The sequence below is a fragment of the Armigeres subalbatus genome, chromosome 3 (genome assembly GCF_024139115.2).
Source record: "Armigeres subalbatus isolate Guangzhou_Male chromosome 3, GZ_Asu_2, whole genome shotgun sequence".
Classification (NCBI taxonomy): Eukaryota; Metazoa; Arthropoda; class Insecta; order Diptera; family Culicidae; genus Armigeres; species Armigeres subalbatus.
Window position 1 is genome coordinate 2,102,066 of NC_085141.1, and position 21,610 is coordinate 2,123,675.

Genomic DNA, 21,610 nt, shown 5'->3' on the forward strand with positions numbered 1-21,610 from the left:
TCTCGATTCCTAATCGAAACCACTAGAAAAGAGACGTCGAATGACTGGTTATGATGCTTAAAATAAAATGTCCCCTTACACAGATTCTCCAGGAGCTATCCGTGGGTCTTGGAAGCGGTCAGAGCCGTCAATGGACCATTTTATATTCATACTTCGCTTCCTGATAAAAAATCGAATGACTGGTTTTAGTGCTAAAACTAAAATGTCCTCATTCACAGAATCCTCGAAGGCAATCAGTAGGTCCTGGAAGCGGTCAGAGCCGTCAATGGTCATTTTTAATTCATATTTCGCTTCCTGGTCGAAATCCATGAAAAAAGAGCCTTCGAATGACTGGGTTTGATGCTAAAACTAAAATGTCCCCTTCAACAGGTTCCCCGGGGTCCAATCCGTAGATCCTGGAAGAGGTCAGAGCCGACAATGGACCATTTTATATTCATACTTTGCTTTCTGATCGAAAACCATGAAAAAGAGCCGTCGAATGACTGGTTTTGGTGCTAAAAATTAAATGTCCTCTTCCACAGGTTCCTCGAAGGCAACCAGTAGGTCCTGGAAGCAATCAGAGCCATCAATGGACCACTTTATATTCATACTTCGCTTCCTGATCGAAAACCATGAAAAAAGAGCCGTCGAATGACTGGTTTTGGTGGTAAAACTAAAATTTCCCCTTCCACAGGTTCCTCGGGGCCAATCCGTAGGTCCTGGAAGCGGTCAGAACCGTAAATTGACCATTTTATATTCATACTTCGCTTCCTGATCGAAAACCATGAAAAAAGAGCCGTCGAATGACTGATTTTGGTGCCAAAACTTAAATGTCCCCATTCACAGGTTCCCCGGGGACATCCCAGCGACTCCAGGATTCGTTTATTCAATTGGTTTTTCATTGTGGACACATTAGAGGCCTTCTAGAATAAAATCATAGTGGACGATCTATCAAAAAGCGAGATTCAAATGAAGTTGTGGCCTGATCCCTTTGATAAGTATCGATCGGAACCGATTTCAAAGAAATGGCCATATCTCACTTGACTCCAAATCTCAATATATGGTTCCAATCAGCAAGAGCCCTTCTTCATTTGTGGTTACTAATATTATTCAGTTTTTAACTACAACTTCTCCTAATATCCACCTCAAATATACGGTTTTGAACCTACCTCCGAAAATCCCGGAATATCTCCGGAATCCGGTGGCCATATTCGGTTTCATGGACATACCGTCAAACTGCATTAATTTTCTAGTTCAGGCATGACTGAATTGTCAAAATCGGATGATAACTAAGGTAGTTACAACACATCTAATTTTACCTAAAATTTGCCTATCCTAATTATTTTGTCCATCCCCTGTACAATGAAAATTGTTTCTTGGGCTGCGTGGTTGGGGACGTGCGCGACGTGCCATGTGGTATCAATTGATTCTGTTTCTTCATGGTTTTCATTTCATCTTCTCCCTTTCGCTTCGAAAGGTATAAACATTTGAATACTTCAACTTCAAGCATATAATTGCAAAAAACTACAACAATCATCTGAAGATACTGCTTGACCGACTTGACCAGGACTTGACAAGGCAGTATGTGGGTAACCTTGCCATAACGATTGGTAGCCACGATTGGATTCACAAAGTGACAGTATTCGTTGCTAGGATATCAATAAATAACAACCGTAGTATCCTTTTCCGTCTCTCCTGATTTTTCTCTCTCCGTTTTACGATTTTATCCGAACAGCGAAATTTACTCTCACAAAAATGAAGTTATCCTTACACTGTGAGCTTCTCTTTCGTCCTTTGCCAATTTTCCTTTCTCTGTGATTGTTTGTTTTTAGGGTGAAGGGAAACTCCCTGAACAATCAACAATAATAATAATAATAGCATTACCGATGGTAATATTATTATTATTATTATACGCGAGAAAGTTTTCCGCCAATCGATCCCTCCCTAGCGCTACATGCCTATACCTAGCAGCAATGTTATGAAAACTTGAATGGTAACTTGCACACATAGGAGTTGGCAAGTTGAACACGGAAGCGTTACATTACTGTTCTCCCAATGTGTTATAGTAATAAAATCTTCGAAAAAAAGATTCAAATCTTACGACGCTTTGGACGTATAGAAATTGCATCTGAATTTAGCGTTACGATTATGAATGTTAATGTCGATAATCTGTCGATGATCGGAATCGGTACACGCCATAAGCCTCTAAAAACCACGACCCCCTATAGACGGGGAATTACATTTTTCTCTAGTTTCCAAATAAAAATCATTCAGAAAGTTTTTAATTTTGATCAGTCATAGAGTAAAATATTTTTTTAAATTTAGGCGAAATGGTTTTATTTTCATACTTTGGTTGGTTCGCTCCGCTTTGAATAGTGAAACATTTGTAATTTATTAGTTTTGCAAAACTAACCTAATATAATAGAAAGCTAGGGTAATAATCGATGGATGTCAACCCAGTGAATGCATTTCATTCGACCTGCTGCGTGGATTCATCTTAAAGGACACCGCTTCTGATGCGTTATCGCGTTTTGCCATCCGCCGTGCCTAACTGTGTCGGTATAGGTTTTGGCGAGAGTCCTTAGCGCTCGCACGCTTTTCGCGCGGCATGCACCAGCAGACCAACGACCACCGACCACATTGCATTGCTTATTGCGAGGGGTGAACCTTTTCGCGATCGCCGAGAGCGCCGCCGTCCTCCGTGAGAGTGAACTTTTCATCCCCTTTCGATTTCTACAGCCGAGCAAAGTTGGATGGAATTCTCGCGATTTGTGCTCTCGCCGTACTCCAGCAGCACCTACGGAACTATGGATGGATGGAAAACAGGCACCTCTATGATGTAGGCTGCTACTTTTATTCGAAGGGGTGCGTTGTACATATTTTCTTTGGATAGGGATAGCGCTACCAGAGCGAGAAAATTTGGCGTGATTTTCGTAAAATCGAAGTTTTCAAATGATTAAATTTAGTGAGGTTTTTACAATTATGGATAAACATTAGTGGCGGTGCATAATGTCGGTTCTAAAATGCCGCAAAAAAGGGGCGTAATAGCCAAACAGCGTGGACTTTTCGGGAGTGTTATCAAAGCAGTGACAATACAGCTCTTGAATGGTGTATGTTTTCCAGTTTGGATAAAATTGTGTCATTAATAATTGCCATAACAGTTGTCCATTTTCGGTAGTGGCTAGTTGATGGTTTCAAAACGACACGGTTAGAATAATACTCATGGGCCATTGGTAATGCTTATCGGTAGTACGCGAGAGCAAAAAAATTGTTTCAATTCTATATCAACTAGAACCAAAACGCTCGACTGAATGCGGTCAGCAATCAGAGTTCAGTCTTTATCCGAACGTGGCACATGAAATAGCGTCGTCGTGAGCAGTAAACCGTGCGGTAGTTACCATAGCAGGCGTAGTAGACGAGGAAAATGTCACGCAGACGAAACATTTGCATTAAGGCACGAATAATTGTTTCAATAGTGTACAGCAATTAACCAAAGTGGGCGGTGACAGTTTTCAACCAATCATCCTGCAAGTTATATAAGTCCAGTGATATTTTGGCAAGGGTTCACAGAAAGGACCCATTATTCATGACACTAGAAATCGATTACCTCATATTGCGAGCATAATTAAAGAAAGAAAAAAACACATCGCAGCATCAGGGGCGAACATGGAACGAGAATTCACTCCAATTACGAGCCAATAGATGTCCGCCCACTTTCCTGTTGGCCCCTCTGTATGATAATCTACGGCATACCTAACTGAATTGGAATTCTAAATAGCAGCAGACAACCACATCAGCATCACATAATCCTCCACTCATTCGAAACAACGGGAGCTGAGACTGAATCTCATAATACACATTAGAAATGCATCGATCATGAGATTTCCCAAGGTATCGCCGAAAAAGTGTTTCTTTCTTGTTTTATGTTTCGCCGTTCTTGTGCTGCTAGTTTTCAATCTAAGGTAAGTACATTTTATTGCTTCCGCGTATCTACGAATTCTACCCTCAACATACAGTACCGTTATCAGGGGGCGATTTGATCAATTCTAAGCGATTATGTTTGTAGTGAAATTATCAAAAATACCAATTTTAACAGCATCACGTTGTTCTTTACCGATATGTATGATTTATCTGATTTTACCAATATTCATACATTTTCATAAACTCATCTATTACGAAACTAACTTTATAGTGCATACAGAGCCGTAGCGTGGACTCCCGGCGCCCTTGGCGAATTTTTTTTTGGGCGCCCCCCTCTTACTAATTCACAATTACACAATCCAATAACATTTTGAATCACACCTTAAAGTTTTATAAATTTTTATTAACGAGATTTTCTTCACTCTATTGGCTCATCTTGTAAGAAAGATTAAATACCTAGTTTAATGGATTGAAGATGCTTCATATAACAAACAGTATAGCCTAATATATGTCCCTGGAAAGTTTTTAAATGTTGAGAGCTTTTACATTAATTTGCAAAGTATGGTAAGATATGTTAGGAACTTGGCAGAGTCGTGGGCATTTATGGACCCTCGTATGGAATCTTATGGATCATCCAGGCTGAAAGATAATTAAAATTGCTGAAAGCTATTTACTTACTGCTCATAGTGTCATAACGGTCCTAACGGCTGTTTCTTGCTGTTAAAGGAAAGAACTGACGTACTTGCAAGTACATCGCAGAGAAAAGAGATTTGAAAATCGTGACAAAAATATACAAATGTCAAATGGTTGGAACAAGAAAATTCAACTCTGAAGATCGGCCGATGATCGAAATCGCTGTCGGATTTCGGATCAAGAAAGATACAACATAAGAATGGGTCTGTCAGTGGTTTAGAGGTACTTGTTGAGTCAATAACATCCAACTTTGAAGTGGTCTGAATCGACATCGGAAGCAGGAGGGGCATGTGGTGAAGTGAGGCTATGAATGCTTTAATAGCACATGTCTTGGCACATATTGTATGTATTGCGGATGAATTTTGCTAATCTACGAGAGCTTTGAGCTCAGAGCTTAGAGAAACCAAAATGGCAGTCAAAGTTAAGACTAAATCATTCAACTTGTTTATTTGAGATAGAAAAGAGATCAGAATAAAAATTTTCTGTTTCCCATACCGTAATTCTTGACTCCGGCGCCCCTGAAGGCTGACGCCCTTGGCGGGGGCCAACCCGGCCAACCCCACGCTACGCGCAGAGTGCATATTAGTGCAACATTTCCACAAGCATGTGGGATTTTAGCAAAAACTATAAAGATATTACCAATTTTAAACGTAAAACCCAAATTAATCTATACCTTGCGGTATAGCATTTTGTCCATAACTTTTGAGCCCATAGTCCGATATGACCAATTTTTAATTAAGAAAATTATTTTGAGCTTTTTAGTGGAATGTCTTCACTTATCATAAGACGAGTTTGTACAATCCCATTGAATTCCACCACTTAATTGTATCTTGACAGATACGTATTTCGACCTCAACAGTAAGGCCGTCTTCAGTGTCTCGTACTTGACTCGACGTCGAGTCAAGTACGAGACACTGAAGACGGCCTTACTGTTGAGGTCGAAATACGTATCTGTCAAGATACAATTAAGTGGTGGAATTCAATGGGATTATACAAACTCGTTTTATGACAATTTTTATTAGGAAACAATGGGACAGGATTCGGCGTCGATTAAGGATAAGTGCCTACAAAAGGAGTAAATATTTTTTGCGGGTTTTGGGCATCACTTCAATTCGTCGAGCTGAGTCGATCGGTATATAACACTATGTGTTTTGTTCCTCCTATAAAAAGTTTTTTTAAGCGAACATAGGGTGAATCTTGGGCTTATTGACCCGATTCCCGGCTCACTGCACATAAAACTACTAACTAATACTGTTTGGAAGCCGTAGGTTTGTGATTGATAATTTTAAAAAAAAGTCTTCCATTTATTTCGCACAATACTCAATATTTTTCAACCCTTTATTTCACTCCTAATTGATCCGATTATAGAAAATAAAAATGTAGATTCGAAACATTCGCTCTCCGTTGCTACACCACTTATCCGGAGTGAGTTTTTCCACTTTTACAAAACGGTATTTTCATATAAACACCTACCTGAAAATCGTCACAGTTCTCGATACAATCATTGCTCGAAGCTGTTAATCAACACACAATAATCCTAAACTCATGCACTTCAACTCTTCCTATTTGTTCGTTTCACTAGAACTTATATAAACATATTAGAATACATTTAAAAATGTATCCTCAAACCGAACAAAAATTCACCTCGGACTAAGAACTTCTAGCCGCACCGTGCTGCCAAAAGGTTAGGAGCCTTTTTTAGTATGAAAATAATCCTTCATCGTTCATGGGAAAACTGTCTAATACGTTGACGCTATCATGTTATTTATAATTTTCTTGATTTCAAAAAGTGAGAAAAATATAGTTTTTAAGTGTTTGGAAGGAATTCGGATGAATGAATATATCTTTTCAACCAAATAAAAATTATTATAAATCATACCATCTGGCATCATACTGTCGTAGAGCGTGCATGTTTTTGTTTACGTCGCTTTTTCTACCGTCCCGAGAGAGAATGAGAGTAAGTTGTTGAGAGAGTGAGTGAAATTTTGCTTAGGCCGGGAACTGGTTTGAAGTGTGCCGGAAATGCAATCGCTATGACTGAAATGAGTGCTGCACCTCGTTAATTAAAATAAAAGCTTTTTCAAGCGAAGTTTAGCAATAATAGCTATTTTTTAAGGAAAAGTGAATCCCATTGCAGTATTGCACGGCCCACAAAATTCAGAAAAAGTTGCATCCTTTCATAGATACCAATTAAGTTATGCAGTCGTATGCATGTTAGGGCGGGAATGGGGTAATAAACCCTAGAGGCTTTCTTTACGTACACTTTGTATATGAGAAAGGCAAAAACTGCAATTAAGGAAAGATTTTTTTTCAAATTTCTTTACTTAAGTCATTTTTTTAAAGTTATTTTAAGCTTCTAAACTTAAAGCATAAAGCCATAAACATAAAGCCATAAGCATGAGCGTGATTACTAGGGTGTTTAAAAACAATTCTTATTCTTTATCATGTTCTGAGTGTCTTCTGAAAATTTGAGCTCATTTGTATTAAAACTGATTTAGCTCTAGCCGTTTCAAGTTTGCATGCAAACTAGTATGAGGAAATTTATTTTTTCATTATACTGAAAGGAATACTTAAGAGCTTTCACTCAGCGAAAACCGCATCTTAATTAATCGTTCCAATAATAAGTAATATAATTTAAACTATACCGAGATTTTCTGGAGCTAATTGCATAACTGCTCAACATGCAACATTGCTGCTCGTGGCGCGAAAGATAGCACACACAAATGATGCACTGCACATTTCAGTGATGCCATCAAAGAAGTTTAACGAGCATGGCTAAAGATTCGCAACCTGTATCAAATCGATTACTAATTATTGGGGCAACTAATCCACATACGGTTTTCGTTGGGTGAAAGCTGTTGAGTATTCCTTTTAGCTATGTAGGTTTTCTTTTAACCTGTGTCTATGGGTAAGTGTCAATATCAGTATAATGGAAAAATAAATTTCCCCATACTAAATTGAATGCAAACTTGAAACGCCTTGTGCTAAATCAGCTTTAATGCAAATGAGCTCAAATTTTCGAAGGACACTCAGAACATGATAAAGAATCAGATGAGCACTGTGGAGATAAATCGGTTTTTTGAACCACCCTAGTGATGACAGTACATTTCGTAGTTGCTACTTCGTGATTGACCAGAGCAATCGCTATTGCCCAACGAACCAACGGATGGGGTGCATTGGATTTGCTTTCCAACCTCAGTGTGCACAGGCCAACAGCTCTAGAATTTCATATGGTCAATTACGGCGCTGGCCACGTCCTTACGGTCTTTCGAGGGTGGGCTATTTGCAAGGCGAGAACACCTCTACACTTCCCACGAGGTCATATTGGAATTTTGGGATTAAGTTCTGTTATGGCAAAGGTTCGTCTTGGTTAACGGGTTGCTAATGCGATATGAATGAAAGAATGGTGTATTATTGGATGCCGAAACGAGCTTTTTTGTTCATTCCGATTTCAAACAGTTTTACTACGACGAGTGATAGCTTAACCTCGGAAGAAAATTATTTCGGTAACTCTTTGGCCTTGAACTGATACTGCACGAATATAGAGGCATGCGCCGTATGCCAGGTTGGACGCATCAGCGAACCCATGAATTTCAAAGAATACTGCGTCAGATAGTAACATGTACCTCGGAATTCATATCTGCTGAATTCGGTAGAGTGATTCACGAAATATTTGCCAATCTAACATCAATTGATCTTTGAGCACATCATCCCATTTCAACTGACTGACCCAGACTTGTTGCATTATGATTTTGGCTATCACGATTATGGGAGACACTGACCCGAGAGGGTCAAACAACTTTGCTATTTCGGAAAGAACCTGACGTTTAGTTGGCGGATGAGGATGGGCTGGAAAGGAATCAGGAACAAAAAGGAATACATCTTCCTTTGGATCCCACAGCAAACCCAAGGTTTCAATAGACTGGTTGATGTCCGCATCTTCGAAGGTTAGAAACTTTTCTCTTTCTTCTTCCGGTACTGTTTGAATGATGGCCTCTTGGTTGGCACACCATTTGTGGATTGGGAATCAACCGCTCTTCAACAATTGAGTCATCGAATAGCATCTTCAATAGTATCGGCTCTAACACGAACACGCGTTCTCGTGTTCAAATGCATCTCTGCCAGATAGGGCGTCGTCGTCGTCCACATAGAAATCTTCTTCCACAATTCTAGGTGCGATAGGATAACGTTCAGCTTCGTCACTAGCCAACTGCTTCAGAGTACGAGTGGCGAGAAAATGTGCGCGGCTGTTCCATATGTGACAGTTGTCAGTTCCAGTACTTCTAATGGATCAGTCGGTTCCTTCCTCCAGAAAATCCGTTGCAGAGATGTCTGTTCTCCATCAACACGAACTTGGCGATACATTTTAGAAATGTCCGCGGTAAAGGCATAGCGATGCCGCCGAAACCGCAAAAGGATCGAAAACAGGTCATCCTGGACAATTGGGCCAATCATCAAAGTATTGTTTAGGGAAAGGCCAGAAGACTTTGCTGAGGCATCAAATACGACTCTGAGCTTAGTTGTTGAGCTCATAGGTTTTAGCACGGCATGGTGGGGCAGGTAGTACGTTATTCGAGTAGGTGTATCATAGATCTCAAAGACACGCTGGCAATGGCCGAGAAGCTTGTATTCATCAATGAACTGGCAATACATTTGCTTAAGCACTGGGTTTTTCTTAAACTTTTGCTCAAGCATGAAAAAACGGAGAAGGGCAAGGGAACGGTTATTATTCAGGTTTGACACTGAATCCTTCAAGGGAAGTTGGACAATGTAGTGACCACTGCTATCACGAATGGTTGTAGATTGATACGTTGCTTCGCATCGCTGTTCTTCGGTAGTCAACACTGGGGAGGATTCGATAGCTTCAAGTGACCAAAATATTTCCATAGATTCAGCGCATGATTCAAGGATGACAGCATGACATTGTTGCTGATTTAGTGGGGTTCCGTCATCAACAGTACCAGCAATAACCCACCCTAGGCGAGTTTCCTGGAGGGAAGTTCATCTGAGATTTTTAGCTGACTAGGCAAAAGCAGCTTGAAAAACAGCTTGATTCCATTCAAGAGGTCTATTTCCCCGGGAGTGTGGGAGGCTGAGTCGGCGAGTGGTAGTTCAGATGGAAGAAGCCATGATTTAGTATCAAACTTACGGGACGGCATCACACCTGTGATTCGATCTGTTACGAGACAATCCAACTGTGTTTGGAAATCAGAATGTTTGGAACTAATCTGAATTTTGGTTATTTCCGAAAGAGTGGTTTTTCTTGCATTGGCCCCAACAATTTCGACCTTAGCGGGAAGGCGTTGGAGATTCAACATATTGATCAACTTTTTCGTCACCAGGTGCGCCTGGGACCCACAATCCAGAAAAGCACGGCATGGGTGCAATTTACCGTTGCTATCCAAAATATTTACAACAGCGGTCGTCAAGAGACTGTTGTCAATACGGGGAAATTCGCTTACTGAGCAAGTGGTAGCTACCGGAGAATTTTGGTTCATATCAATAGCTTGGGCGGTTGTCGGAGGAATATTAAGGGGTTGTGCATTTACATGTGGTGCGTTTTCAAAGTGCAATAGTGTGTGGTGCTTACCTTGACACTTCTGGCAAGTGCGCGGGGAACTACAGGAACTACTCGGATGACCTTTTCGCAGACAGTTGTAGCACAGCCTCAGCTCTCGAACCTTTGCATGACGTTCAGGAATGGACATTATACGGAAGAACTCGCACTTGAAGTTGGGATGTTCACCTTGACACAGTTCACAGGTTGCCTCGGATCTTCCAATGATAGCATACATTTTGGCTTGAGAATTTCTCACCGGGTTAGCAGGATTCTTTATTGGAAAGGTTGGTCGCACGTTGATCGGACATATCGATGATTCTTCGCAGCGTTCGAGGATGGCACACCGCTTCTTGAGAAAGGTTAAGGTGTCATCGTCGGTGGGTATCGCCCTGTGTGGGCTGGTCGCGTCTCACTCTGGTCTCGTATCCTGGTCCAGGGATCCTGACACGAGATTGATAGCAGATCTTTCGGAGATTCCATCCAGATCATCTTCGATCAGAACCAACCCAGCGATGTGTCTTGTCACTTCATCGATAAGCTCTCGTAGCTCCTTCGGGTTTTCTCGGCTCGTCCGCCGGAGGTTCAGCAGCCCTTGGATGTGGGTATCCACGATTACCATGCGTGTGTGTAGTTGTTGTCGTTTAGGGTGCGAGCGTCGATTATACCCGAAGCCGCTCCAACTAATGATCGCTCCAGATGGTACAATTTGATGCAATCCGAGTCGGTGGAACATCGCATCACGTCAGAAAACATAGCCTTGAAGCGAGGCCAGTTCTCTGGTTTCCCATCGAAGGTCGGAATCGGTGCCCTCAATGGCTGCTGTTGAACGATGATTCGTGGATTTTCAGTAGTTGGCTGGTGTTGTGCAACGGGAACAAAACGAGATGCTTGGACTGCTCGTTCGACAAGAACACACGTCTCGTTGTAGTGGGTTTCAAAAACAAGGTATCCCTGGTCCTGCTCTTCGACTCTCTCGGGAGGGCACGCTGCGCTGACCTGGTGATGGAGTGCCAAATACTCTTGGAAATGATTTTCTAGGTTTCGAGACAACACTTTCAGCTGAGCGGCATCATACTGTGCACCAGCCGCATCAACCTCTTCGATCGCCTAGAATCACAATGTTTTCAACTTAAACTAAACTTAACCTAATTTATACTAAGGGTACAAGGAGCTGATCGTTGCAATAGAAGATTGCAACGATTTTTTGTCTAAAAGTGGAAATTATTTTGTTGGACATTTGTTGCCATATCTCAATATTAGAAATTCTATGAAGTTCATTGGTACTATACCACGGATGCAACTTCAGAATCATTTTCAAAATTTTATTTTGAATCATCTGAAGTGCCTTTTTTCTGGTATTGCAGCAACTAGTCCATATTGGCACAGCATACAACATGGCTGGTCTAAAAAAATGTATGTGTGTGTGTGTGTGTACAAAAATGTGAGACACACTTTTTGGTACTTAGCATTATTCGATTTACTCGCAACAAGTTGCAGTCGACGCGGATTGCGGTCTAGTTGTTTCCTATTGAAAATTGGCCCGATCGGTCATTGCGTTCCAAAGTTATTAAAAAAACAAAGTTATAAAACAAAACGTTTTTCTACCAATTTTTTTCAAAGATTGCAGCAATACATTCAAATGACCGCAAATGCATATGAATTGATGGAAAAAGTAAAATCTATCCCCCTAAAGTGCTATTTCGACCTCTCTTATGTGTTTTTCTTATTTTTTTTAATGCGCGAGAAAGGCACCACCAACGCTAGGTGGATTGATCTGGGTCTTGAGGTCTACCCGCGTAACCGAAGGGCTGTTATCTCTTTTTGCCTTTCTCGTATACAAAGTATACGTAATGGCTATAGGATCACTTCAAAACCGAACTTTTGATAGAAGGCTCGGAGACCCATAGTGTTATATACCAATCGACTTAGTTAGTATTTGTCTTTCACTTGCGTCTCAAATGTAGGCATATGAGTTGTTCTAAGATCTCCATATCGTCCTGAAGTTTGAATCAAATGGTCTGCCGAATCAACCAAGGCTTCCATGATGTCCATAGCTGCGGTAATAACCCAATTATATCCTCCGAGTATTTAGTATATGCTTCGGAAGCGTTTCCCGATGAAAACAAATCATATTCACTCTGTGCGCGAGTAAGAGAAAGATTTCGAGTCGAGAAAGATGATAAGTCGAGTCAAGTACGAGACACTGAAGACGGCCTTACCGTTGAGGTCGAAATACGTATCTGTCAAGATACAATTAAGTGGTGGAATTCAATAGGATTGTACAAACTCGTCTTATGACAAGTGAGGACATTCCACTAAAAAGCTCAAAATATTTTTTTTATCAAGAGAAAGATGATTAAACGTTAGCAAGCCTTATAGAACTGCTTGAATGCGTTCAAAAAGTAAGGCGAAAAAATGGTGTGTCGATCCAAAAAGCGCTAACGATGCTGGGTCATTATGCCGAACGGTCATTAGGCCGAACGATAGTTAGGCCGAATGGGAACTGGGGAGTGAGAAGTGAGTAGTGCGAAATGAAGAAGAAGTAGATCGGAAGAAGAAGAAAGAAAAAAGGAGGAAGACAGAAGAAGGAAGAAGGGGGAATAAAGAAGAAAGAAGCAAGACGGGAAAAAGAAGGAAGAAAACGGCACCTCTCCGGAGGTGCAAATCTTATTGAGCGTCTGTTCTCCATGTCAGGATCGGCTCACAACAGCGTCTGTTCTCCATGTTAGGGGCGGCTGATCATCGTCCGAGTGCCAGCGAGGGACTCTAAGTGAAACTGTGCACCATGGTCCACCGGAAATAAGGAGGAATGGTCCTCCGGAAATTTAGGGGGTTTGGTGTCAGGCCCTGCAAGCCAGCCTTTAAAAAATCTTAAGCAACGAACAATCAACAAGAGAGTACGGACCGGAACCATCGGCGAAGACCACTGCGACGAAAAGGGACTAGCGATTGGAAACTCGGTTCGTGGAACTGCAAATCTCTCAACTTCATCGGGAGCACACGCATACTCGCCGATGTGCTCAAGGACCGTGGATTCGGCATCGTAGCGCTGCAGGAGGTTTGTTGGAAGGGATCAATGGTGCGAACGTTTAGAGGTAATCATACCATCTACCAGAGCTGCGGCAACACACACGAGCTAGGAACAGCTTTCATAGTGATGGGCGATATGCAAAGGCGCGTGATCGGGTGGTGGCCGATCAATGAAAGAATGTGCAAGTTGAGGATCAAAGGCCGGTTCTTCAACTTCAGCATAATCAACGTCCATAGCCCACACTCCGGAAGCACTGATGATGATAAGGACGCATTCTACGCGCAGCTGGAACGTGAGTACGACAGCTGCCCAAGCCACGACGTCAAAATCATCATAGGAGATTTGAACGCTCAGGTTGGCCAAGAGGAGGAGTTTAGACCGACTATTGGAAAGTTCAGCGCTCACCGGCTGACGAACGAAAACGGCCTACGACTAATTGATTTCGCCGCCTCCAAGAATATGGCCATTCGCAGCACCTACTTCCAACACAGCCTCCCGTATCGGTACACCTGGAGATCACCACTGCAGACAGAATCACAAATCGACCACGTTCTGATTGATGGACGGCACTTCTCTGACATTATCGACGTCAGGACATATCGTGGCGCTAACATCGACTCTGACCACTATCTGGTGATGGTTAAACTGCGCCCAAAACTATCCGTCATCAACAATGTTCGGTACCGACGACCGCCGCGGTACGACCTAGAGCGACTGAAGCAACCTGATGTCGCCACTGCATACGCGCAGCATCTCGAGGCAGCGTTGCAGGAAGAGGGTGAGCTCGATGGGGCCCCTCTTGAGGACTGCTGGAATACAGTCAAAGCAGCCATTAACGACGCAGCGGAGAACAACGTCGGGTATATGGGTCGAAGTCGACGGAACGATTGGTTCGACGAAGAGTGCAGACAGATTCTGGAGGAGAAGGACGCAGCGCGGGCGGTCGCGCTGCAGCAAGGTACCCGGCAGAACGTGGAACGTTATAGACGGAAGCGAAGACAGCAGACCCGCCTTTTTCAGGAGAAGAAACGCCGCCTGGAAGAAACGAAGTGCGAGAAGATGGAACAGCTGTGCCGTTCTCAAGATACACGCAAGTTATATCAGAAGCTCAACGCATCCCGCAAAGGCTTCGTGCCGCGAGCCGAAATGTGCCGGGATAAGGATGGGAGCATCTGGACGGACGAACGTGGTGATCGAAAGGTGGAAGCAGCACTACGAGGAACATCTGAATGGCGCTGAGAGTACAGGCAGTGAAAGTCAAGGCAGCGGAGGAGATGACTACGTCAGTTCAGCGGACGATGGAAGCCAACCAGCCCCCACCTTGAGGGAAGTTAAGGATGCCATTCAACAGCTAAAGACCAATAAAGCAGCTGGTAAGGATGGTATCGGAGCTGAGCTCATCAAGATGGGCCCGGAAAAGCTGGCCACTTGCCTGCACAAACTGATAGTCAGAATCTGGGAAACCGAACAGCTACCGGAGGAGTGGAAGGAAGGGGTTATATGCCCCATCTACAAGAAAGGCGACAAACTGGAGTGTGAGAACTTTCGAGCGATCACCATCCTTAATGCCGCCTACAAAGTGATATCCCAGATCATCTTCCGTCGTCTGTCACCATTAGTTAACGAGTTCGTGGGAAGTTATCAAGCCGGCTTCGTTGACGCCCGCTCGACAACGGATCAGATCTTTACTGTACGGCAAATCCTTCAAAAATGCCGTGAATACCAGGTCCCAACGCACCATCTGTTCGTTGATTTCAAGGCGGCATACGACAGTATCGACCGCGTAGAGCTATGGAAAATTATGGACGAGAACAGCTTCCCTGGGAAGCTTACCAGACTGATCAAAGCAACGGTGGATGGTGTGCAAAACTGTGTGAAGATTTCGGGCGAACACTCCAGTTCGTTCGAATCGCGCCGGGGACTAAGACAAGGTGATGTACTTTCGTGCCTGTTGTTCAACATTGCGCTAGAAGGTGTCATGCGGAGAGCCGGGTGTAACAGCCGGGGTACGATTTTCAACAGATCCAGTCAATTTATTTGCTTCGCGGATGACATGGACATTGTCGGCCGAACATTTGCAAAGGTGGCAGAACTGTACACCCGCCTGAAACGTGAAGCAACAAAAGTTGGACTGGTGGTGAATGCGTCAAAGACAAAGTACATGCTTGTGGGCGGAACCGAGCGCGACAGGGCCCGCCTGGGAAGCAGTGTTACGATAGACGGGGATACCTTCGAGGTGGTCGAGGAATTCGTCTACCTCGGATCCTTGCTAACGGCTGACAACAACGTTAGTCGTGAAATACGAAGGCGCATCATCTGTGGAAGTCGGGCCTACTACGGGCTCCAGAAGAAACTGCGGTCGAAAAGATTCGCCACCGCACCAAATGTGTCATGTACAAGACGCTTATAAGACCGGTTGTCCTCTACGGTCATGAAACATGGACAATGCTCGAGGAGGACTTGCAAGCACTCGGAGTATTCGAGAGACGGGTGCTTAGGACCATCTTTGGCGGTGTGCAAGAAGACGGTGTGTGGCGGCGAAGAATGAACCATGAGCTCGCCCAACTCTACGGCGAACCCAGTATCCAGAAGGTAGCTAAAGCCGGAAGGGTACGATGGGCAGGACACGTTGCAAGAATGCCGGACAGCAACCCTGCAAAGATGGTGTTCGCTTCCGATCCGGCAGGTACGAGAAGGCGTGGAGCGCAGCGAGCGAGATGGGCAGACCAGGTGCAGAACGACTTGGCGAGCGTGGGGCGTATCCGAGGATGGAGAGATGCGGCCTCGAACCGTGTATTGTGGCGTCAAATTGTTGATTCAGTGTTATCTGTTTAGATGTTAACTAAATAAATGAAAAAATGAAAACGGAAGAAAGAAGAAAAAAGAAGGAAGAAGGTAGAAAGAAGAGGGAAGAAGAAAGAAGGAAGACAGAAGAAGGAAGAAGGATAGAGGAAGAAGGAAAAAGGAAGAAGGAAGAAGAAAGAAGGAAGAAAGAAGAAGAAAGAATCAAGACGGGAGAAAGAAGGAAGAAGACAGAAGGGTAAAGAAGAGGAAGAAGAAAGAAGAAAGACAGAAGGAATAAGGAAAAAGCAAGAAGGGAAAAGGAAGAAGGAAGAAATAATAATGATGAAAGAAGGAAGAAGGAAGAAGGAAGGACGAACAAGAAAGAAGGAAGAAGGAAGAAGTAAGAAGTAGGAAGGAATAGGAAAGAAGGAATAAGGAAAAAATTAGAAGAAGAAGCAAGACGGGAGAAAGAAATAAGAAGAAAGAAGAAGAAAGAATGTAGAAGGAAGAGGGAAGAAGAAAGAAGGAATACAGAAGGAAGAAGGATAAAGGAAGAAGGAAGAAGGAAAAAGGGAGAAGGAAGAAGAAAGAATTGTGAAGAAGAGGGAGAAGAAAGAAAGAAGACAAAAGGAAGAAGGAATAAGGAAGAAGGGAAAAGGAAGAAGGAAGAAAGAATAATTATGAAAGAAGGAAGAAGGAAGGACGAATAAGAAAGAAGCAAAAAGGAAGAAGTAAGAAGAAAGCAGGAAAAGGAAAGAAGAAAGAATGAAAAAAATAGAAGAAGAAGCAAGACGGGAGAAAGAAGGAAGGAGGAAGAAGAAAGAAAAAGAAAGGATGATAGAAAAAAGGAAGATGGAAAAAGAGAGAAGCAATGCAGAAGGAAGAAGGATAAAGGAAGAAAGAAAAAGGGAGAAGGAAGAAGAAAGAAGGATGAAGGAAGAAGGATGAGGGAAGGAGGAAGAAGGAAGAAGGAAGAAGGAAGAAAGAATAAGGAAGACGGATGAGAAAAGGAAGAAGAAGGAAGAAGGAAAGAGGAAGAAGGAAGGAAGAAGGAGGGAGGGGTTAAGGTGAAGAAAGAACTTCTAATTTTTTACTTTTTGCTTCTTTTTGCTAATTCGGCCTAATGACCTTCGGCCAAAAGAAAGAAGCTAATGGCCTGACACCATCTGAATAAGTAGTATTTAATTAATTTGTGTAGATTCAATCAATCAATTATTACCGGGAAATGCATATCGAAGACTAGTTCAAGTCTGTCCATTACGCACTCGAAACCGGAGTTGTCGGATTCAATCTATGCATTAACGTTTCTTGTGTAGCTTCCGATATCGTTCTATAGAATCTTATCAACGGCGTCATTGGCGGGCTGTTGTCTTGTACATTTTTTTTTTCGATTTAGATGTTGCTACTGAGGTGGTAAGATATTTTTAAATTATGACAACCTCAAAATGAATAGAAAATCATTTAGAGCTTTTTAGTGGAATGTCGTCATTTGCCATAACAATAAGACCGTCTTGAGACACTAAAGACGACCTTATTGGGGAAGAACTAAAGAAGTTTTGTTATAGCGTATTTTTTAGTATAGATCCAAGATAGATAGACAAATGAATTATGTGGTGAGTTATTTTTCTGATTGACAATCTTATTTATTCTGCAGGACGGTTTGTATGTTTTGACCTTCCTAAAGAATTTTTTATTGGCCTCAATATGGGAACACATGGTTCCCCATTAATCATCCATACATAAAATTGACGAAAAAAAAATATATTCTCAGGCTTTTTTTGTAGATTTGACAGATTTGATGAAGGGTTGGCAGGAAAAAATATTTATTGCGTAGTTATCATAGAAAGGGGATCAAGTCTCCCCTAATTTTAAAATTGCATGTGCTGTCGAAATCAATAACAAAAATTGTTCATGTATACGCACAGCATTTCGAAAATTAAGCGTATTTTGAAAGAAAAATATTTAAAAAAATCTGAGGGCACCTTTCTAATTTTATCAAATCAAGTTCTTGGAGAGGGATCAATTTCTTAGAGAGTCTGTGTGGAAATCGCGTATGTTTATTTATTTTTGGCTGTGATACATCGGAAATCAGAAAAGGGGATCAAGTCTCCCCAGTCTCCCCTACTGCTCACATTGAAATGCGTTAATCTGTTAAGTTACAATAAAATGGTGGAATTGGTGGGTTTCTTTTTTCTGTTTAGGTGTGCCACTGCGACCTATAGGGTGTCCCAGAAAGTATAAGCCCGATTTAATAATTTGGTTGGTTTAATCACCGTTACTCAGTATGGGGTTGATTTATTGATATTTTTCGGTTAACAGTAACTATACGCCATTTGTTTTTCTGCGAGACGTTTCGGTCTACTACCTTGTCTCGACCATTTTCAGACGCATTTTAATCACCGCAGCAATTTCCACTTACGTACGTGCGTATTTTGCCATTACTTTTGTGGAACTTCTTAACATCGTGCCAGGTTGTTTTGATCATAACTTCATGCAAATATGCTCTCACTGGTATGCAGAATATTATAAATCTTTAATTTTTGCACAATAAGTTTAGTTCCAAGGAGTTGATGAAATAATGCACCATGCGTCTCCATATACCTTTTATGCTTATGCGATGAACATGTTCAAAACTTGTAGGCATAAGTAGTAATATATCTCTGGAAGTAATGAAATTACGAACTTGGCGTCTTCGACAAAGTTTTTCAGAAAAAGTTTTGCTACAACTTTTGCAAAGACACAAATCTCGTATGTTGTAAAGTGAAAAAATAGTTTTTACATCTCACTTTTAGGGGGATCGGTCATTAAGCTGATGAAATATCTGGAAGACACCATTAGGCTAAATCGTATAATTGTATTATTGAGCTAAAAAATATTTTCGCCACTGCGCAGAGTAGGATTTTATGATTCTAACCAGGTTCAGTAGTGATTCGAAATCATCGTCAGACCCACTATAGAGGTAGATTTTTCTGAATCCACTCCAAAGTTAAAAATATTATTGACCCAACAAGATCTAGCCGCACGTGGGTTCTGAAACGGATCTGTTTTGCGTACGTTGTTTTTCGACAAAATTTTCAGTATTTTTCAAATAAAACAAGCAGTCTCTATCGCTTTAATCGTTGTTAATAATAGATTATAAAATCTTTTAGGAAAAAAACATAGGAAATATCTATTTATTATACTACGTAAAAACAGTGATTCTGAACTCCAATCTTGTTTTATTTCCCCTTTATCAAAAAGGGGCGGCCAGTACAGAGTTCGCCAAGGGCGCTGGGAGCTCACGCTACGGCTCTGCGTGGAACCCTTGCACAAATCGTAGATGGAGTTGCAGAGATAAGCATATCCACGATCATTGTAAATCTACCACAATCTACAAATAAGCGGACCCGATTTTCTCCACACACCTGGCCACGTCCTTACAAGAGTTTTATTTTTTTAAATAATAGTCTTACCATCTGCTTAACCTTCTTCGGATATTAGAAAAAACTTACGAATAAGATGTTGGGGTCATATTGACCCAGAAATGTAAATGCTTATAAAACAGTCAAATTATAACCGAATTACAAAGTTTATATACCGTTCGAAAGATAAGCTCATCAATTTTGTGGCTATGTGGTGATATGCTGGTTCTGAAGACAATGGCCACCGGGAAACAACTTCCACGGGGACCTTGTCGGTCATATAAGGGGAGCATAAAAATCGCTCTATATATGCCATTCGATCGCTAATTCTTCATAGATTCTCTTAAAACGGTAATGTATGGTCCATGAGAGGGCTTCCGATGAAAGTGGCCACTCCTGGTACATGCAAGGTGCCCCCGGGGAACCCGCAGGAGGGGACATTTCCGTTTTAGCACCAAAATATGCCGTGCGGCGGCTCTTTCGTCATGATTTTCCACCAAACAGATGGTTATGCGCTTGAAATCGATAAGTGACCACATTGGCCACTCCTGGTACATGCAAGGTGCCCCCGGGGAACCCGCAGGAAGGGACATTTCCGTTTGAGCACCAAAATATGCCGTGCGGCGGCTCTGTCGTCATGAGTTTCCACAAAATAGATGATAATGCGCTCGAAATCGATAAGTGACCACATTGGCCACTCTTGGAGCCTATGAGGTGCCCCCGGGGAACCCGTAAAAGGCGACATTTCCGTTGTAACACCAAAATATGTCGTGCGACAGCTCTTTCGTCATGATTTTCCACAAAATAGATGATTATGTGCTCGAAATCGATAATTGACCACATTGGCCACTCTTGGAACCTATGAGGTGCCCTTGGGTAACCCGTAGAAAGGAATATTTCCGTTTAAACTCCAAAATATGCCGTGCGGTGGCTCATTCGTCATGATTTTCCACAAAATAGATGATAATGCGCTCGAAATCGCTAAGTGACCACATTGGCCACTCTTGGAGCCTATGAGGTGCCCTCGGGGAACCCGTAAAAGGGGACATTTCCGTTTTAACACCAAAATATGCCGTGTGGCGGCTCTTTTATCATGATTTTCCACCAAACAGATGACCATGCGCTTGAAATCGATAAATGATCACATTGGCCACTCCTTGTATATGCAAGGTGCCCCCGGGGAACCCGTAGGAGAGGACAATTCCGTTCTGGCACCAAAATGTGCGGTGCTGCGGCTCTTTCGTCATGATTTTCCACAAAATAGATGATTATGCGCTAGAAATCGATAAGTGACCACATTGGCCACTCTTGGAGCCTATGAGGTGCCCTCGGGGAACCCGTAGAAAGGAATATTTCCGTTTAAACTCCAAAATATGCCGTGCGGTGGCTCATTCGTCATGATTTTCCACAAAATAGATGATAATGCGCTCGAAATCGCTAAGTGACAACATTGGCCACTCTTGGAGCCTATGAGGTGCCCTCGGGGAACCCGTGAAAGGGGACATTTTCGTTTTAACACCAAAATATGCCGTGCGGCAGCTCTTTCGTCATGATTTTCCACAAAATAGATAATTATGCGCTTGAAATCGATAATTGACCACATTGGCCACTCTTGGAGTCTACCAGGGGCCCCCAGGGAACCCGTAGAATGGGATATTTCCGTTTTAACACCGAAATATGCCGAGCGGCGTATTTTCCCACCAAAGAGATGGTTATTTGCTCGAAATAAATAAGTGACCACATTGGCCACTCTTGAACCTATGAGGTGCCCTTGGGGAACCCGTAGAAAGGGACATTTCCGTTTGACATCGAAATATGTCGTGCGGCGGCTCTTTCGTCATGATTTTCCACAAAATAGATGATTATGCGCTTGAAATCGATAAGTGACCACATTGGCAACGCCTGGAACCTATGAGGGGCCCCATGGAACCCGTAGAATGGGACATTTCCGTTTTAACACCGAAATATGCCGTGCGGCGACTCTTGCGATGTGTTTTCTCATCAAAGAGATGGTTATTCAGCTCAAAAACGATAAGTGACGACATTGCCTACTCTTGGAGCCTATGAGGTGCCCTCGGGGCATCCGTAAAAGAGGACATTTCCGTTTTAACACCAACATATGTCGTGCGGCAGCTCTTTCGTCATGATTTTCCACAAAATAGATGATTATGCAAGTGAAATCGATAAGTGATCACATTGGCCACTCTTGGAACCTTTCCGGGGCCCCCAGGGAACCCACCG

The 21,610-nt window shown here is 42.5% G+C and overlaps 1 protein-coding gene across 1 annotated transcript in view; it reads left to right on the plus strand.

Annotated features, from left to right (window-relative positions):
• Window positions 1-2,959: 2,959 nt before the first annotated feature.
• Window positions 2,960-21,610, plus strand: part of LOC134219330 (glycoprotein 3-alpha-L-fucosyltransferase A) — a 54,449-nt gene continuing 35,798 nt past the window's right edge. Inside the window, exon 1 of the mRNA XM_062698046.1 lies at window positions 2,960-3,941. Coding sequence (XP_062554030.1) covers window positions 3,856-3,941 — 86 coding nt within the window. The 5' untranslated portion in view covers window positions 2,960-3,855. The remainder of the gene's footprint in view (window positions 3,942-21,610) is intronic.